Below are 19433 nucleotides of genomic sequence, written 5' to 3' on the forward strand. Positions count from 1 at the left end.
CAAACTGCACTCATTCTGTTCACATTAGCTGATAATTATTAAATAAACCGAGTTCGTATGGTTCGCTCATTAATATATGCGTTTATATATGAGTGTTTACGGTAAGTGCGTCTTTCGCGAGTGCTCTGGGAATGTGAAATATCCTGTCGGTAAAAGAGGGAATCAAGTCAAGTCACATTCATTTATATAGCGCTTTAACAACATAGATCGTTTCAAAGCAGCTTTACAGTGATAAGAGGAGAGTGAGTGTAAATCCTGTGAAGAATCGAGGAAACTGACTTTTTTAAAGCAAGGTAAGCATATAAAAGAAACCTAAAGAGAGGATCTGAGCTGACATGTGTAAAGAAAGCAGCTGCATGATATTAAACGCATGTATGTTTGTATGATCCTGCTGTTAATGTTCAGAACTCCAGCAGAAGCGCGTGCGAGTGTTGTCATTTCCGTGATCACGTGTTATGATCATTCTGCACACCTCTGTGTGTTCTCCTTCTGCTCACAGATCAATCTGAACATGTCAATCATCTCACCTGCAGTTTAGAGGAGCTTCGTCTCCAGATGCTGCTGATGGACAACACGAGCTTAAGGTTTCGTGCATCTGCAGTTTCATAAATCATAACACACGTGTTGTTGTTAGAGAAACTGAGCTCTGGTGTGCTTTTGCAGGTTTGTTGCTGGTTTACTGGTTCTGTTCCAGTCCAGCTTGTGTGTCACAAACGCAGATCCTGATTTCAGACCCAACTTCGTCCTGATGATGGTGGATGATCTGGGCATTGGAGATCTCGGCTGCTATGGAAACGACACCATCAGGTGAATGAAACTGCACTTAATAAAAGAATAACTGGATTCTGTCATCATTTACTCAGCCTCATGTTGGTTCAGACCCGTATGATGTTATTCTGTCCTAATATGAAAGGAGGATTTATAGAATCTTCATGCAACACTTTTTTTTTAAATGAATGCAGGAGTTTTTATGCTTTTTGGCAAAAATAATAACTGCAAAATCATTAGATTACAACAAATGTTAAACAGGTGTATGTAATATGCTTTATGCATATTTTAAAAGCTTTAATAATAATAATAATAGTAAAATGATATTTGCTGCAGTGTAAAAACTGTGCAAACAATATGTTAAATAACTTTATATGTTAACACAGTCATGCCATTGTCTGGGCTGATCTTTAGAGACCCACCAAATGGTGTCATTTATTGTTGCTCCTGTATTAATTAATATTGATTAAAGGATGAACAAATCTCTGTAAATGGGGTCCAAAAAACAAACTTGAGTTGACCAAAACGAGATTATTTTCCTGACCCCATTGGCAGATATTTGTCTGATATTTCGCTTCATTCTGATCAGATTTTCAGCATGAAATTCCTAATATTTTCAGTCATTTTGCTTCTCCAGTAACTGGATCCTGATTTAACAATGTTTAGATGTTTGTTCTGGAAAACGAGACAGAAACACTGAGGAAGAAACTCATTTCTTGCAGTGTAGGTTTGAAACATTGTAAACTGTGTTTTCCACTAGTGTATTAATGCGCAGATGTTGTTGTGATGTGTGTGAAGGACTCCGAACATCGACCGTCTGGCCGCCGCCGGGGTGACACTGACCCATCATATCTCCGCGGCTCCTCTCTGCACTCCCAGCAGAACCGCTTTCATGACGGGCCGCTACGCTCTCCGCGCCGGTGAGGAAACACAGCCGTCCTTTATACAGAGGAAACATTATTTGTGAATATGATTTCACATAATGCACAAATATATAAGAAAAAATGACACTTTACCAGGGCCGGATTAAGAATTCAGAGCCCCCCCTTAGGCAGGCCAAATGTAGTTTGTCCAAGGACTTTTTAATTAGGCATTTACTCCCTTAAGAAAATTTTGTACATTTTAAGGTTAAATGCATCAATCTGGTGCACTTTGAGAGCTCAAAATTAAGAGCTTCAACCCATGAACTGTGCACTTAAAGGCACAGTATAGCATTTTTCTCCACTAGGGGTCGCTAACCTATTTACAATAACAAAGTTGTAGATTGATGACGCAACATTTGCTAAGAATTATGGATCTTGTCGTCAACGTCAAGCCGACCGATCTAATAATGTTTATGGATGACTGAATACATCGATGCTTTTATCATGACTGTGATATGAAGCAATATCAGCTCCACAAGCGACGCGAGTCCCGCGGATATAAAGGAATATGGACATTTCATTCTACCGAACTACACGCGAGTGCAGAATTACTGCTCACAGGTCAGTTTATTAGACAAATTAAACTTGTGAGGTAACGCAGCGCTGTTTCACCTGGTCTAACATTACACTAGCACACTAAACTGCATTTGAATGTGTTGAAATGTATGTGTTAGTCTGTCTGTATGAGACTAGCAGTAAGCTAGATCAACATTAGAATAACATACAGATCATATTCTGACATTTTATCATTGTTGAACTATATAACATTGATTAGTTTTATGTAAATGTGCTCACCTGTTTAATAAAGTACATGTAGGAGCGGTCGAAGTCTCGGACGTGGAGCTCTCGTTTATATACTGTCTATGGGAGCTCTCGGCATCTCGAAAACACCGCGCTGATATTGATTCTTGTTTTAGTTCTTCTTGTTTTATCCAAAGTCTGCTTGCCATGGTCCATAATGTTTGAACGAAACAACAACAGCGTGCAAATAGACATTGCGAACTCCACAGTTGTCTGCGTCAGTCGCTTTGGTTACTATCAGACGGCTCTGGTTCATAGCTCTGGTTGCCATGGCAGCACGAGCGGAAACCAGGGACAACGCGGATATGACACCATTGGCGGCGACAAAACGGAAATAAAGAAACGGGACGTTTCTCGAATTAAATGACAAATTTCTCCTGGTTTGAAAGTTGTTGGAAACAGTCGGGATAATGTAAGTACACAACTAAAAAAAATATATAACATAGATATAGTGATTTTTGCTATTTTTAAAGCAAAAAAGCTACATATTGTGCCTTTAAGGATACTTAATTAAAGTCTTGTGCTGTTTTATAAAGGCACAAAGCCATATCACGGTTTCAATTTTAGTTCATTGGCAAAATATAACGCTAGAGACCTTTATGTTAGGCTATAAATTTTACATCTCATATGTGTTGGGAAAAGGGAGAAGAGTGAATTCGGCAAAAGGCGGATTCGAACTCGGGTCGAACGCAACTTTCAAGCACCTCACGCTTGACCTATGACCTATGCCACTGCAGATGTTTAGTGGCGGGCGTCTTTTTGCCAAAAACACAGGCACTTAGTGCACATATACACTCCGTTATCGGAAATGTCTTTTTTTGTCTATAACCCTTTTCTTCCACTTGCTTGGGCCCCATAATGCCCATTGGATAATCTGGCCCTAGGTGCCCCCCTATTGGTTGGTGCCCCAGGGCACTCGCCCAATCCCGTCTATGGATAATCCGGCCCTGCACTTTACAATCAGATTTAGGGGCAGATTTACTAAACAGGGCAAATTAGCATGAGAGCGCAGATTAAAGAACACAGATCATTTCCATAATGACCAACACAATCTAGCAGGTAGCGTCTGGTTTAAGACGGGCTTTTTTTGGGCGGTAAATAATGGCGCAAACACTAGTCCATTGACAAGCGCAAACCTTAGTAAATCACCTTGCGTGATTAATTTAAATACTCTCCTTCCATGAATGTTGCGTCTGAAAGGGAAACTCCTACAAAGGCATATGCAATAATATCAGCCAGAAGAATGACCCTGTCCTCACCTTTTCAGCGCTGATTCTTCACTGCGTGTCTTTATAAATCCTGACAGGAGTTTTTAACGCCGAAAGAGGGTTTGCGCTGGAGCAAGCTGTTAGTAAATCTAACCCTTAGTTGGTTAACAACATTAGTTGATATGAAATAACAATGAATAATACTTCTACAGCATTTATTAATCTTAGCTAATGTTAATCTCAACATCTACTAATACAATATTATCAGGGCTTGATATTATTTTTTGCTCACCTGATACTGTGGCTTTCCAAAGTTACTCAGTATTTTCACTGGCCACAGTTTTGACATCGATACCATAAGGGAAAAACTGCTGTTTAGATATTTTTAATATCATCTCATAATTTGGCTGCATGTTTATTAGGCCGCTGTCACTTTAAGACCTGACGCACTGATCCATTATACTGTTACCAGCCCGTCTACGGAGAGCCTGGCCACTCCCTATTAACTCCTATTATACCGAATTGTGGTTGTAGTTCCACCAGAGCTCCACTGGGGGCGATCGCCCATGAGTGCAGAATGAATGGGAGTCTATGGGGCTAGACGGCTAAATGTGTCCCTTTCACCCGATTGCCGTTGAGAAATCTCAGATTTGATTGTAGGTTTTGCAAGTTCAACATGGGTTATAGGTCGAAAGTTGAATGAACGAGTACTTATGTCCTTTCGATTTCTTATGGGTTGAGTTGTTGTTGCCCATAACACGCTAGCATTCTGCTAATGAACGCTCAGTGAAGGACTGATTACGACCAGAGATAGCGCTAGATGGTATTTTAAAACAACAAAACAAAAACTCTTCTAGCATGTGTGTTTGCCTGTGTCAGCTGTGTTGTGTGTTTGCCTGTGTCAGCTGTGTTGTGTGTTGTGTGTTTGCCTGTGTCGCTGTGTTGTGTGTTTGCCTGTGTCGGCTGTGTTGTGTGTTTGCCTGTGTCGGCTGTGTTGTGTGTTTGCCTGTGTCGGCTGTGTTGTGTGTTTGCCTGTGTCGGCTGTGTTGTGTTTGCCTGTGTCGGCTGTGTTGTGTGTTTCCCTGTGTCGGCTGTGTGGTGTGTTTGCCTGTGTCGGCTGTGTTGTGTGTTTGCCTGTGTCGGCTGTGTTGTGTGTTTGCCTGTGTCGGCTGTGTTGTGTGTTTGCCTGTGTCGGCTGTGTTGTGTGTTTGCCTGTGTCAGCTGTGTTGTGTGTTTGCCTGTGTCAGCTGTGTTGTGTGTTTGCCTGTGTCAGCTGTGTTGTGTGTTTGCCTGTGTCAGCTGTGTTGTGTGTTTGCCTGTGTCAGCTGTGTTGTGTGTTTGCCTGTGTCAGCTGTGTTGTGTGTTTCCCTGTGTCAGCTGTGTTGTGTGTTTGCCTGTGTCAGCTGTGTTGTGTGTTTGCCTGTGTCAGCTGTGTTGTGTGTTTACCTGTGTCGGCTGTGTTGTGTGTTTGCCTGTGTCAGCTGTGTTGTGTGTTTGCCTGTGTCAGCTGTGTTGTGTGTTTGCCTGTGTCAGCTGTGTTGTGTGTTTGCCTGTGTCAGCTGTGTTGTGTGTTTACCTGTCAGCTGTGTTGTGCGTTTGCCTGTGTCAGCTGTGTTGTGCGTTTGCCTGTGTCAGCTGTGTTGTGTGTTTGCCTGTGTCGGCTGTGTTGTGTGTTTCCCTGTGTCGGCTGTGTTGTGTGTTTGCCTGTGTCGGCTGTGTTGTGTGTTTGCCTGTGTCGGCTGTGTTGTGTGTTTACCTGTGTCGGCTGTGTTGTGTGTTTGCCTGTGTCGGCTGTGTTGTGTGTTTGCCTGTGTCGGCTGTGTTGTGTGTTTGCCTGTGTCGGCTGTGTTGTGTGTTTGCCTGTGTCGGCTGTGTTGTGTGTTTACCTGTGTCGGCTGTGTTGTGTGTTTCCCTGTGTCGGCTGTGTTGTGTGTTTGCCTGTGTCGGCTGTGTTGTGTGTTTACCTGTGTCGGCTGTGTTGTGTGTTTGCCTGTGTCGGCTGTGTTGTGTGTTTACCTGTGTCCGCTGTGTTGTGTGTTTCCCTGTCAGCTGTGTTGTGTGTTTGCCTGTGTCAGCTGTGTGTTTGCCTGTGTCAGCTGTGTTGTGTTTACCTGTGTCAGCTGTGTTGTGTGTTTGCCTGTGTCAGCTGTGTGTTTGCCTGTGTCAGCTGTGTTGTGTGTTTGCCTGTGTCAGCTGTGTTGTGTGTTTACCTGTGTCAGCTGTGTTGTGTGTTTACCTGTGTCGGCTGTGTTGTGTGTTTGCCTGTGTCGGCTGTGTTGTGTGTTTGCCTGTGTCGGCTGTGTTGTGTGTTTGCCTGTGTCGGCTGTGTTGTGTGTTTGCCTGTGTCGGCTGTGTTGTGTGTTTACCTGTGTCGGCTGTGTTGTGTGTTTCCCTGTGTCGGCTGTGTTGTGTGTTTGCCTGTGTCGGCTGTGTTGTGTGTTTGCCTGTGTCGGCTGTGTTGTGTGTTTGCCTGTGTCGGCTGTGTTGTGTGTTTGCCTGTGTCGGCTGTGTTGTGTGTTTGCCTGTGTCAGCTGTGTTGTCGATGCCTCGAGAGAAAAGAAAGTGCAGTGAAGTGAGTGACTGAAGTGACTGAAGGATTGCCATAAAGCAGTATCTCTGGTCGTACGATGTGTGTGACGTCATTGACATTTTAAAAGACTTTTTAAAGCAAATAAGTGACTCAAAAAAATCTAACACCCAGCAATATACCTTTGCATCTCCTTTCGAATACAACATTAAAATTACTAGACAAAAAATTATATCCTGAGAAAAGTGGATTTTGAGGGGTATAGCGCCATAGACCTCCATTCATTCTGCACTCGTCCTGTGAGCGCCCTCATGTGGAGCCAGAGTGGAACTGCAACCAGTTCAGAAGCCGGAAGTTTACTGAGAGTGAAACTCCTCCCCTTATTAGACATTTTCTGCTGTTACACATGTTTACATTCACTTAAAACAGAACTGACTGTGTTTACGTGAATACTCTGCAAGTTTTGACAACACTACATTGCACTTAGTTTATTATTTCAGATGCCCTTTTAAAAGACTACAATTGAAAACTGTATATATTATATATAAAATTCCAGTTATTAAAGTCAAAAGCTGTACCTGTTGACATTACAGGGTTCCTACGCAGTTTGGAAAAAAATGGAATCAAGTAATTTCCAGGTCTGGAAAAGAATGAAAAAAAGAAAACCGTATGGAAAAATATTTGCGTTTCTAGACTATTTCCCCTATTCAGTTTTCAGAAATAACACAGAGGAATGAAATCACTGCAATCACTCAATGTTTATATCATTTATCAGCTGGAAACGATCGTTCTGAAAGTGATTTCAGTGATATTGTTCCTCTATAATAGTGGTGCTGTGGACTCCGAGTCTCAGATTGAGTGTTTTATACAGTGGTGTGTGTGTGTGTGTGTGTGTGTGTGTGTGTGTGTGTGTGTGTGTGTGTGTGTGTGTGTAGGTCTGGGCAGCACAGGTCGAGTGCAGGTGATTCTGTTCCTCGCTGGATCAGGAGGACTTCCTCCGAACGAAACCACCTTCGCTAAACTTCTGCAAAAGCAGGGTTACACCACCGGCATTGTGGGTAAGACACTTAATACATACTAGTTTAAGGGTGAATCAGTCCATAAATTATAATATACATAACAATTATTCAATACATAAAGAAAAATATTTATGCATGTAGTAAAAACGGTAACACTTTACAATAAGGTTCATTAGTTAACATTAGTGAACTACATTAGTTAGCATGAACTAATAATGAACTGCACTTACCGGTATATAGCATTTATTAATGTTAATTTCAACATTTATTAATACTTGTTAACATTAGTTAATGCACTGTGAACTAACATGAACAAACAATGAACAGCTGTATTTTTATTAACTAACATTAACAAAGATTAATAAATACTGTAACAAATGTATTGCTCATGGTTAGTTCATGTTAGTTAATACAATAACTAATGAACCTTCATTGCTGTAAAAATTATTATTATTGCATGCATAAAAAATGATAGTATGCATAAAGAAAACCATTGAAAGTTGCTTAAAAATGATCGTATACTCACACTCATGTTGTTCCAAAACCAAATGAGTTTTGATGAATGTTGGTTTCTCAAAATATATTCTGTTTTGTTCCACAGAAGAAAGAAAGCAGTGTTATTTTAATATCATGGATATATAATTGATATTTTGAATTAGTTTATATTTTTACATTTTCTGTTTTCACTTTTAGTTTTTAATGTCTTTTTTTTTTTTTTTAATGTCACTTTTAGTTTTAGTTATTTTATTTTATTTCAGTTCACCTAAAACATTAGCATTGGCTCATCATTTACTCGCCCTCATGTCGTTCCAAACCCATAAGACTTTAATTCATCTTTGAAACACAAATAAAGGCATTTATAAAGAAACCCGAGAGTTTTCTGTCCCTCCATTGACAAGAAACCAAAACTTAGAAATCCACAAAAAAAGGTCATAAAGGCGTCGTAAAACAATCCCATTTAAACTGAGCGTTTTAATCTTGTGTAGCGATATGATCGTTTTGTATGATGAACAGGTTTAATAGGGTGAGTAAATGATGACAATATTAATTTTTGGGTGAACTATCACAATTATTTTATTTCGAGTAAAAGCGAAGGTTTCAGATTTAGTTAACGATAACTCTAAAAGAGAGTCATACAGGCTTGGAACGACTCGAGGAACTGAGAGTAAATGATGAGCGAATGCACATCTTTGGGTGATTTTTTTTATTTATTTTTTGCAGTGTGACACATTTTAATGACAAATAAGCACATTTCCCTCCCATGTTATTATGAGTTCTCTCATTTGGTTGTATGACTTCCTGAGGTGGTGAAATATATAATGTATATAATTTTAGCATTAGCCTGTAGACTGTCAGAAGGACACTTGTTGAGCTTTTTTATTGGCTTTTTCCCCCCCATTACATATTTATTTCAAATTTCTTTATTGGATTTTTCTGCATGGAACATCAGATCAACAGATAACAACACTGGCTTTATGAAATTATCATTCCACACTGTTATTAATACCCCAATACGAACCTCCTTCAAATCAGCAACCAACATCTTCCAATAAGGGAAATATAAAGAAAAACAACAATGCAATATTGATATCTTCACAAACAAAACACTTTACAAAAATATAACAAAATATATTTTAAAAAGTTTTGGGCAGGGAAGGATTCTCATCTTAAGTGTCTTGAGAGTTAGCCAGTAAATAATCTAAAAAGGGGCGCCACAGTTTATCAAAGGTCCAGTGGTTATTAAAGAACCAGTGAGTGACAGTCTGATTTTTTCCAATTTAATGCAAGTGAACACTTCTTTCAGCCTTGTATCAAGAGAAGGGGATGAGGCATGTTTCCACTTCAAAAAGATGAGACGTCTCGCTAGTAAAGTCTTTTGAACCGGTACTGAAAGGTTCCCATCACATATTATAATTCATCATCATAAATTAGGTGTCGTTCGAAAGCTTAAACACTCAAAAATCATCCTGTGAGAACTGTTAACAGGTGAAACTGAGTTTGATGTTCACTCTTTAGGTAAGTGGCATCAGTGTTGGAACTATAAACGTATCCAGTTCTCTGTGATAATCTGAGTTATCGTACGACAGAAATAATGATACTGTGTGGTTGAAAAGAACATTTGTGAAGCTGTTTCATATCTATACATGACAACGGCTCTCTCTGGCTCAGAACGCAGATCTGAATGTTCACTGTGATTTTGTCAAAGGTTTAATAGACAGAGACGAATCTCTGTCATTGAGGAATACGATCGTGTGGGTGTTTGAATAGATAATATGTGTTATTGAAGTGCTTTCGCTTCTGCTATAATGTGCAAAAAAAGGGTGGCGGTTAACAGGTTAAACTGTGATTTTGATGTGTTCACTCTTCAGGTAAGTGACATTTAGGTGTCCTTGGTGTTGTTCGAAAGCTTAAAACACTCAAAATTCATCCTGTGAAAACTGTTAAAGGGGTGGTATAATGCCCCTTCACAAGATGTAAAATAAGTCTCTGATGTCCCCAGAGTGTGTGTGTGAAGTTTTAGCTCAAAATACCCCACAGATATTTTTATATAGCATGTTAAAGTTGTTACATTTTGAGGGTGAGCAAAAACACGCCGTTTTTGTGTCCCTTTAAATGCAAATGAGCTGCTGCTCCCGGCACAGGGGGCGGAGCTACAAGAGCTTGTGTGTGTGTGTATGTTTATGTAGCTTATGTGTCATTTATTAGCATATTCAGTCATGATAATCTATAAATTGCGTTCCCGGGGACGGGGTTTATGTAAATTTTCGGGTTAGTGATGTCACTAGGAGGAAGCTTGTGTAGTCTCTACCAGCCGATGGTTGTAGTCCTTAAAAAGAGATTTCTTTAAAAGCAAATATCTCCCTCTGCTTTGAACTTTGAGCGTTGTAACTTTGCAGATGTTGTTTATGCTCAAACAGCAACATTACATACTAACTAAAGTTAGAAAAGTTAAATCATAATCAACCAGCCCTTTAACAGGTTAAACTGAGTTTGATGATTGTCTTTACGGTGTGTTCACTCACTCTTCAGGTAAGTGGCATTTGGGAGTGAACTGTGAGAGCAGGAACGATCACTGCCACCATCCCAACAATCATGGCTTTGATTTCTTCTACGGGCTTCCCTTCACCTACTTCAACGACTGCCAGCCTGGAGAAGGGAAAGATGTCCTGGTGGACCTGCAGGAGATGCTGCGGAAGATTTTTGGGCTGGTGGCGCTCGCGTTCCTCACGCTGCTTCTGGTCCGGGCCGTCGGGCTAATGCAGATCCGCCTGACGCTCGTGGTGTTTCTGGCTGCTCTGTTGCTGCTGAGCTTCTTGGTGCGGTTCGTGCCCTTCGAACTCCTGAGGACCTGGAACTGCATCATCATGAGGAACGGCGAGGTGGTGGAGCAGCCGCTGAACCCGGAGACGCTGAACGCGCAGCTCATGAGGGAAGCGGAGCAGTTTGTGGAGAGGTGGGCTGAAATTCTCTAATTCTGACATAAGAATGCTGCTAGCATGTTGCTAACATGATTTAATGCATTGCTAGCATGTTTTGACAGGTTGCTAACATGATTTAACACATTGCTAGCATGTTTTAACATGTTGCTATCATGATTAGCATTTTGCTAAAATGATTTAACATGTTGCTAGCATGGTTAACATTTTGCTAACATGTTTTAACATGTTATTAGCATAATTAGCATTTTGCTTACATGATTTAACATGTTGCTAGCATGATTTAACATGTTGCTTGCATGAATTAGCATGTTGCTTACATGATTGAACATGTTGCTAGCATGATTTAACATGTTGCTAACATGATTAGCATGTTGCTTACATGATTGAACATGTTGCTAGCATGATTTAACATGTTGCTTGCATTTATTAACATGTTGCTTACATGATTTAACATGTTGCTAGCATGAGCATGTTGTTAAAATGATTTAACATGTTGCTAGCATGATTAGCATTTTGCTAACATGTTTTAACATTTTGCTAACATGTTTTAACGTTGGTAGCATGATTTAACCTGTTGCTAGCATGAATTAGCATGTTTCTTACATAATTTAACACATTGCTAGCATGTTTTAAAATGTTTTAGCATGTTGCTAGCATAAATTAGCATGTGTCCAAATATTTTACATTTTGTTTGTTATCATTATCTTCAATGAAAAAAAAAAATGCACACATATAATTAAAAGTCTAAATTAAAAGTATTTATAACAAATACTAACCATTATATATCGATTTTATTATTATTATTTTTGGTAAGCAAGCACATAGCAACTGCCTAGCAACCCTTCAGCAACTACCCAGAACACTAGGCAGCCGTCAGGGTCAGTTAGAGCAGCTCGAGCGGTTTAACCGCGGTCATTCACTAACGAACGAGTACATGACTGAATGTGTCAATCTTTAGTATGTTTGTTCAAAAGGCTTGAGGAAAAGACACTTACTCATTTATGATTAACAGTGAATCGCACACAAACATGTTCAGATCACATTTAATCCCAACATCAATATATATATATATATATATATATAAAATAAATTCTAAAATTTCTTTTAACATCATAAAAACATTTTACATTTTGTTTGTAATCATTAAAATCTCATTAAATATTACTGTAATACAATTAATTAATTTATACTTAAATCAAAACAAAATTAAGCAACCACATAACAACTGCCTAGCAACACTTAAGCAACCACCAAGAACACCCTAATATCATCCTAGCAACGCCCTTGCAACCACACAGAACATCATAGTATAATCCTAGCAACCATCCAGAACAGCCTAGTATCATCCTAGCAACCACCCAAAACACCTCAGTATCACCCTAGCAATTCCCTAGCAATCACCCAGAACATCATAGTATCATCCTAGCAACACTCTAGCAACCACTCAGAACATCCTATCAACCACATATCAACTACTTATGAACACTTTAGCAACCAGCCAGAAGACCCTAGCAAACAACTGTACATGCACTGAGTCATTTAATTATAACCAATTAATTTACCACAATGTAAACAAATGTATTTTTATCACTCTTTATCAAGTATTTTACAATTTAGTTATTGTTTTTATTACTGTAATAAAAATTTGATTAGTTTACAGTGAATTAATTTGTTCTATTTAAATGTCACACAATGCAAAACAATCTTTAAACTTGATGTAAACTTGATGTCAAATTATAATTTCTCATTAGTTTCTTTTGATTTTGTGCTAACGTGTTCTTGACATGTTTGCTGAGGTTCACCTGTGAACAGGAAGCTGTAAAGCTCATTTGCATGCATGCTTGCTTAATAATGTGGTAATTCAGACACTAGACCTGTCCGGACAGATCAGCTGTTCGTCTCCCGGCGTTCACACGCCCTCGATTATGGAATGTTTTTTTGTGCCTGCCGTGGGAAACGTCTTTGGTTTCTGTTTAGAGTGATTGTTCCTCATGTGATTTATGATGTCAGAAACCGAGACGGGCCCTTCCTGCTCTTCCTGTCGTTTGCACACGTGCACACGCCCCTCTTCGTGTCCGAGAGATTCGCCGGGAAGAGCAAACATGGGCTGTATGGGGACAACGTGGAAGAAGTGGACTGGATGGTTGGTAAGAGATGGATTCCTGTTCTTTCCGACCCATGCTAACAGTGATAACAGTAAATAGACAAATCAGTAACCACCACTCTTGCATCACCCTAGCAACCACCTAACAACACTATAAAAACAACCCAGAACACTCTAGCATCACCCTGGCAATGCCCTATCAACCATCCAGGACACCTTAGCAACCACCTAGCAACACTATACCAACAACCCAGAACACTCAAACATCACCCTAGCAATGCCATAGCTACCATCCAGAACACCCTAGCAACACTATAGCAACAATCCAGAAGACTCTAGCATCACCTTAGGAACCACCTAACAACACTATAGCAACAACCCAGAACACTCTAGCATCACCCTAACAATACCCTAGCAACCATGCAGAACATCCTAGCTACCACCTAGCAACACTATAGCAACAACCCAGAACACTCTAGTATCACCATAGCAATGCCCTAGCAACTATCCAGAACACCCTAACATCAACCTAGCAGCACTATAGTAACAACCCAGAAAACTCTAGCAGCACCCTAGCAACCATCCAGAACACCCTAGCAACCACCTAGCAACACTATAGCAACAACCCAGATCACCCTAGCAATGCCCTAGCAACCATCCAGAACACCCTAGCAACCACCTAGCAACACTATAGCAACAACCCAGATCACCCTAGCAATGCCCTAGCAACCATCCAGAACACCCTAGCAACCATCTAGCAACACTATAGCAACAACCCAGATCACCCTAGCAATGCCCTAGCAACCACCCAGAACACCATAGCAACCACTTAGCAACACTATAGCAAGAGCCCAGAACACACTAGCAACACTATAGCAACGACCCAGAACACTCTAGCATCACCACGAACATCATAGTTATCACCTAGCAACACTTTGGCAACCACCCACAACACCCTCACAACCACCTATACATGATTGTATTGCATTGTGGCATTTAGTAATAATTGTGCAAACAAATAAATGTTTATTACTGCAATAAAATATTAATTAAATTGTAAAATACTTTAAAATGTAATATTTTTTCTATTGATAATAAAAATGAGATTTGTTTCCAGTACATCACTTATAATAAAATAATTATTAATTATAATTAAATGTCATAATGCCAAACAATATTTAAAAAAACATTCATGCAAAATATAACTTCTCTCTCTTTTCTTCTCATGAATCAAATGTAACAAATGTAACAATTAATGTAAGAAACATAAGAGATCCGGTCACGTGATCTCGACAGCTCAGTCACATCAGGTGTTTGATCACAGGTAGAATGATGGAGACCATCGAAAGGCTCGGCCTGTCGGAGAAAACCTTGACGTACTTCACATCTGATCACGGCGGCCACATCGAAGACCCTCAGAGAGGAGGCTGGAACGGGATCTATCGAGGTACCAACACATTCTGTCATCGTTTACTCAACCTAAACCTGCGTGAACCTGTGAAACAACCAGAGCTGACGTGCTCTTTACGAACATCAACACTGCTGGATGCTCTAACGGGATTGGATTTGGTTACCAATAATGAGATGTTTTACTGCTACAATAAAATGTCGTTCTAAATACACAAATCCGCCAAGTAAGAAGAAAGCATCATATCAAACCAGCAACACTTTAGAAACCATCCAGAACACTCTTGCATCACCCTAGCAACCACCAAACAACACTATAGCAACAACCCAGAACACTCTTGCATCACCCTAGCAACCACCTAACAACACTATAGCAACAACCCAGAACACTCTTGCATCACCCTAGCAACTACTTGACAACACTAGAGCAACAACCCAGAACACTCTTGCATCACCCTAGCAACTACTTGACAACACTAGAGCAACAACCCAGAACACTCTAGCATCACCCTGGCAATGCCCTAGTAACCATCCAGAACATCTTTGCAACCACATAGCAGCACTATAGTAACAACCCATAAAACTCTAGCATCACCCTAGCAATCATCCAGAACATCCTAGCAACCACCTAGCAACACTATAGTAACAATCCAGAACACTCATCACCCTAGCAACCATCCAGAACACCCTAGCAATGACCAAGCAGCACTATATAAACAACCCAGGTGGAGGAGTTCACGATTCACACATGGTGCAAAGCTCCAAAAAGAACATAAACACAGGCAAATACACAACATGATTCTGTGTTTTCACTGACCCTCGCATGTTTAGGTGGTAAAGCCATGGGCGGCTGGGAGGGAGGGATCCGAGTGCCGGGAATATTCCACTGGCCCGGGCGTCTCACCGCGGGTCGACAGGTGAACGAACCAACCAGTCTGATGGATGTGTTTCCCACAGTGGTGAAGCTCGCCGGGGGGGCGCTGCCGGAGCACAGGTACACCCTAGCAACCACCAGGACACACTTGCATCACCCTAGCAACCACCAGGACAACCTTGCATCACCTTAACAATGTCCTAGCAACCACCCAAAACACCCATGCATCACCCTAGCAACCACCAGGACACCCTAAATACCATGTAGCAACACATGAGCAACCACCAAGAAGTCGTAACCTTTATTTATAGAACATCCTAGCAACACTTTAGCAACCACTCAGAACACTCTAGCATTACCACAGCAACCACCATGAACACCCTAGCAACCACATAGCAGCACCTAACCACTCAGAAGTCAATACACCTTTATTTATAGAACACCCTAGCAACACTTTAGCAACCACTCAGAACACTCTAGCATTACCACAGCAACACCTTATCAACCACCCAGAACTCAAGTCACCTTTAATTTTAGAATACCCTAGCAACACATTAGCAACTAGCTAGAACACTCTTAGCATTACCACATCAACACCATAGAAACCCACCCTGAACACCCTAGCAACCACCCAGAACTCAAGTCCCCAATATTTATAGAATACCCTAGCAACACTTTAGCAACAACCTAGAACACTCTAGCATTACCACATCAACACCCTAGCTACAACCCAGCAGTCAAATCCCCTTTATATATAGAACGCCCTAGCAAAACTTTAGCAACCACATGGAACACTCTAGCATTACCACAGCAACACCCTAGTAACCACCCTAGCAACCACCCATAACTCAAGTTACTATTATTTATAGAATACTCTAGCAACACGTTAGCAACCACTCAGAACACCCCAGCAACACTTTAGCAACCACCTAAAACACTCTAGCATTACCACAGCAACACCCTAGAAACCACCCTGAACACACTAGCAACGACCCAGAAGTCAAGTCACCTTTATTTATAGAACACCCTAGAAACACTTTAACAACTACCTGGAACACTCTAGCATCACATTAGCAACACCCTAGCAACCACCCAAAACAACCTAGGTGCAGCCTCACAACCACATAGAATACAGTAGCAACTGTCTTTTTTGTCTAGATGTTTATACTGTATGTGTAAAGGAATGGTCCCGAATGTTGTGAGCATCTTTGTGTAAGTGTGTGTGTGTGTGTGTGTGTGTGTGTGTGTGTGTAGGATCCTGGACGGTCATGACCTGATGCCGCTGTTAGTGGGAAAAACCAACCGCTCACAGCACGAGTTTATGTTCCATTACTGCGGCATGTATCTGAACGCTGTGCGCTGGCACCCGCACGACAGTGAGTGACACACACATATATATATACACACACACACCGCACGCACAGATACTCACACACACACATGCACACACTCACATTCAGATACATACTCACACACACACACACACACACAAACACTCACACACATGCACGCACACACGCTCAGATTCTCACTCACACACACAGACACTCACTCTCACTCACTCACACATACTCACACACACACTCACACACACACTCACTCTCTCACACACACACACACACTCACTCATACTCACACACACACACACACAGACACTCACACACAGACACTCACTCATACACACACTCACAATGATATTTGTGTTATTAATCATGACTATTAAACACTAACCATGACTCCCTCCTCAGGCGACTCCATCTTCAAGGTCCACTTCTTCACACCGAACTTCTCTCCCGCGGGAGCCGGCGGCTGCTACGACACCGGAGTGTGTATGTGTCACAGGGAGTTTGTGACGTACCACGACCCGCCGCTGGTGTTTGAGCTCCTCAGGGACCCGTCGGAGAGTCTCCCGCTCACACCGGAGGCGGAGCCGCGGGTCTCAGAGGTGCTGGAGTGTGTGAGACGGGCCGTGGCGGATCACCGCAGAACACACACTCCGATGGAGAATCAGCTGACCTGGAAACACACCCTGTGGAGGCCGTGGCTGCAGCCCTGCTGCGGGACCTTCCCATTCTGCTCCTGCTCAGAAAATTCAAGTCACCTTTCTTTATAGAACACCCCAGCAACACCCTAGCAACCAGCTAGAACACTCTAGCATTACCAAAGCAACACCCTAGCAACCACCCAGAACTCAAGTCACCTTTATTTATAGAACACCCTAGCAACACATTAGCAACTCACACCGGAGGCGGAGCCGCGGGTCTCAGAGGTGCTGGAGTGTTTGAGACGGGCCGTGGCGGATCACCGCAGAACACACTCTCCGATGGAGAATCAGCTGACCTGGACACACACTCTGTGGAAGCTGTGGCTGCAGCCCTGCTGCGGGACCTTCCCATTCTGCTGCTGCTCACACACACACACACACACACACACACACATACCTACCTCTGCGGGACCGTCCCCTTCTGATCCTGCTCACACACACACGCACACACTCTCTCACACACACACACACACACACACTGAGGGAATAAGAGAGGGAAGGATGTGATCATGTGACTCGTGCTTTAAAAGAAGGGAATCTTTAATAGAAAGAGACATTGTCGTGTCTTCATCATACATGTCTGAAAGTACTGGGTAAAATATTTAAACTTCTTACACACACACACACACACACCTTCTTACACACACACTGTTGCCTTTGGCTTGCTCAGTTGGGGATATTTGGGGATATTTAATTTAATTAATCAATCAACAATACTATTGATCAGCATTACCAAACGTGGACGTTTTCCACTAGAAACAAACATTGATTATTGTGAAAAGCGCTATATAAATAAACTTGACTTGACTTGACACACACACACACACACACACTCACTCAACCTCACACATTTACACACACACACACTCTGACATTGTTTACATTCAATATTAAACATTTTTCAATGACATTTTACAATAAGGTCCCATTAAATAACATTACTTAATGCATTAATCATTAATCATTAAATATTAATAAACACTCAAATTTGTCACCAATAGTTAATGCATTAACCAACATGAACTGACAATGAGCAATATATATATTTACAGCTTTTAACCTTTGCAAGTTAATAATATGTTCATGATCATGCATTAACCAATTAACAGATAGTAATTTTAAAAATGCACTAGAAAAAGTTGAGATAAGATTGAATAATATTTATAATACAAGATTTATTATTGTTAGTTAATGTTAACTAAAATAGTTAACTAATATGTTAACAAATTAAACGTTATTGTAAAGTGTTACCAATTTTGTTTAATAAACCTTAAAATAATATTTTTGTATTCAGTAAAGTGTTGCGAACTCTTGTCCTGACATATTTACATTAAATATTAAACATTTTGGTTAAACTTTACGTAGTTAACTTGAGTTAACATGAGCTTACAATGAACAATATTTCTACAGCCTTTATTAATCTTAATGTTAATTTTAACATTTGCTCACGTTTTTAAATCAAATGTATGTTAACATTAGTTAATGCACTGCGAAATAACACATTTCTAGCATTTAACAATATTAATAGATTATCAATATTAATACATTTCTCATTGTTAGTTCATGTTTACTAACCTTATTGTAAAGTGTCACTCTTTTTTTTTTTAAAGGGGAAATTATATTTTTAGTAAATCTGAAATCAATGGAAGAATTCTGTGATGTTTTGTGGTTTTAGTATGTTTGTGCAACTTTAAAACATTCCGTCCAGTTTGATCATGATGTGTGTGTGTGTGTGTGTGTGTGTGTGTCTGTCGTCCAGCAGAGGGAGTTATCCCTGCAGAAGTGTTTAGAGAGTTTGAGATTTGACTGATTCTGCCATAAGATCACGTTTTATTATTATGGCAATCTGGGACATGATCATTGCAATAACTGTAATAGTATTGTTAATATAAAATAAAATTGTGCATTATAAGTATTATATAATTTTATATAATAAAAAGAAATTCATTGATGTTTATTTCTTTTGTGTTTCTCCTGAAGCATGTCCTGGAAAAGATGCACACACACACTCTCAAACACACACACAGACACTTTCTCACACACACACACACACACACAGACATTCAAACTTATTCTTCACTTTTCTGAAACTTCAACTGTTTTTGTGTGTGTGTGTCTCTGGTGTGTGTGTGTCTCTGGTTTGGGTGTGTGACAGTGCGTGTCTAGTGTGAGTGTGTGTGAGTGTGTGTGTGTGTGTGTGTGTGTGTGACTCTGGTGTGGGTGTGTGTGTGTGACTGTGTGTGTCTGGTGTGTGTGTGTGTGTGTGTGTGTGTGTGTGTGTGTGTGTGTGTGTGTGTGTGTGTGTGTGTGTGTGTGTG

General features: G+C 40.7%; 1 protein-coding gene across 2 annotated transcripts; it reads left to right on the forward strand.

The window, feature by feature from the left end:
- Positions 1 to 121: 121 nt before the first annotated feature.
- Positions 122 to 19062, forward strand: arsh (arylsulfatase H). 2 transcript variants are annotated; one of them, XM_084121640.1, is made up of 11 exons: positions 122 to 293; positions 500 to 584; positions 664 to 807; positions 1567 to 1688; positions 7163 to 7285; positions 10277 to 10700; positions 12697 to 12833; positions 14115 to 14237; positions 15029 to 15191; positions 16326 to 16447; positions 16820 to 19062. In XM_084121640.1, exons 2-11 carry the CDS (start codon positions 556 to 558, stop codon positions 17182 to 17184), a joined length of 1752 nt encoding a protein of 583 aa, XP_083977766.1. In that variant the 5' UTR covers positions 122 to 293; positions 500 to 555; the 3' UTR covers positions 17185 to 19062. The 2 variants fall into 2 exon arrangements, with proteins under 2 accessions (XP_083977766.1, XP_083977767.1); XM_084121641.1 differs by having other exon boundaries at positions 534 to 584.
- The last annotated feature ends 371 nt before the right edge of the window (positions 19063 to 19433 follow it).

This window comes from Abramis brama (assembly GCF_963993115.1).
Source record: "Abramis brama genome assembly, chromosome: 8".
Lineage (NCBI taxonomy): Eukaryota > Metazoa > Chordata > Actinopteri > Cypriniformes > Leuciscidae > Abramis > Abramis brama.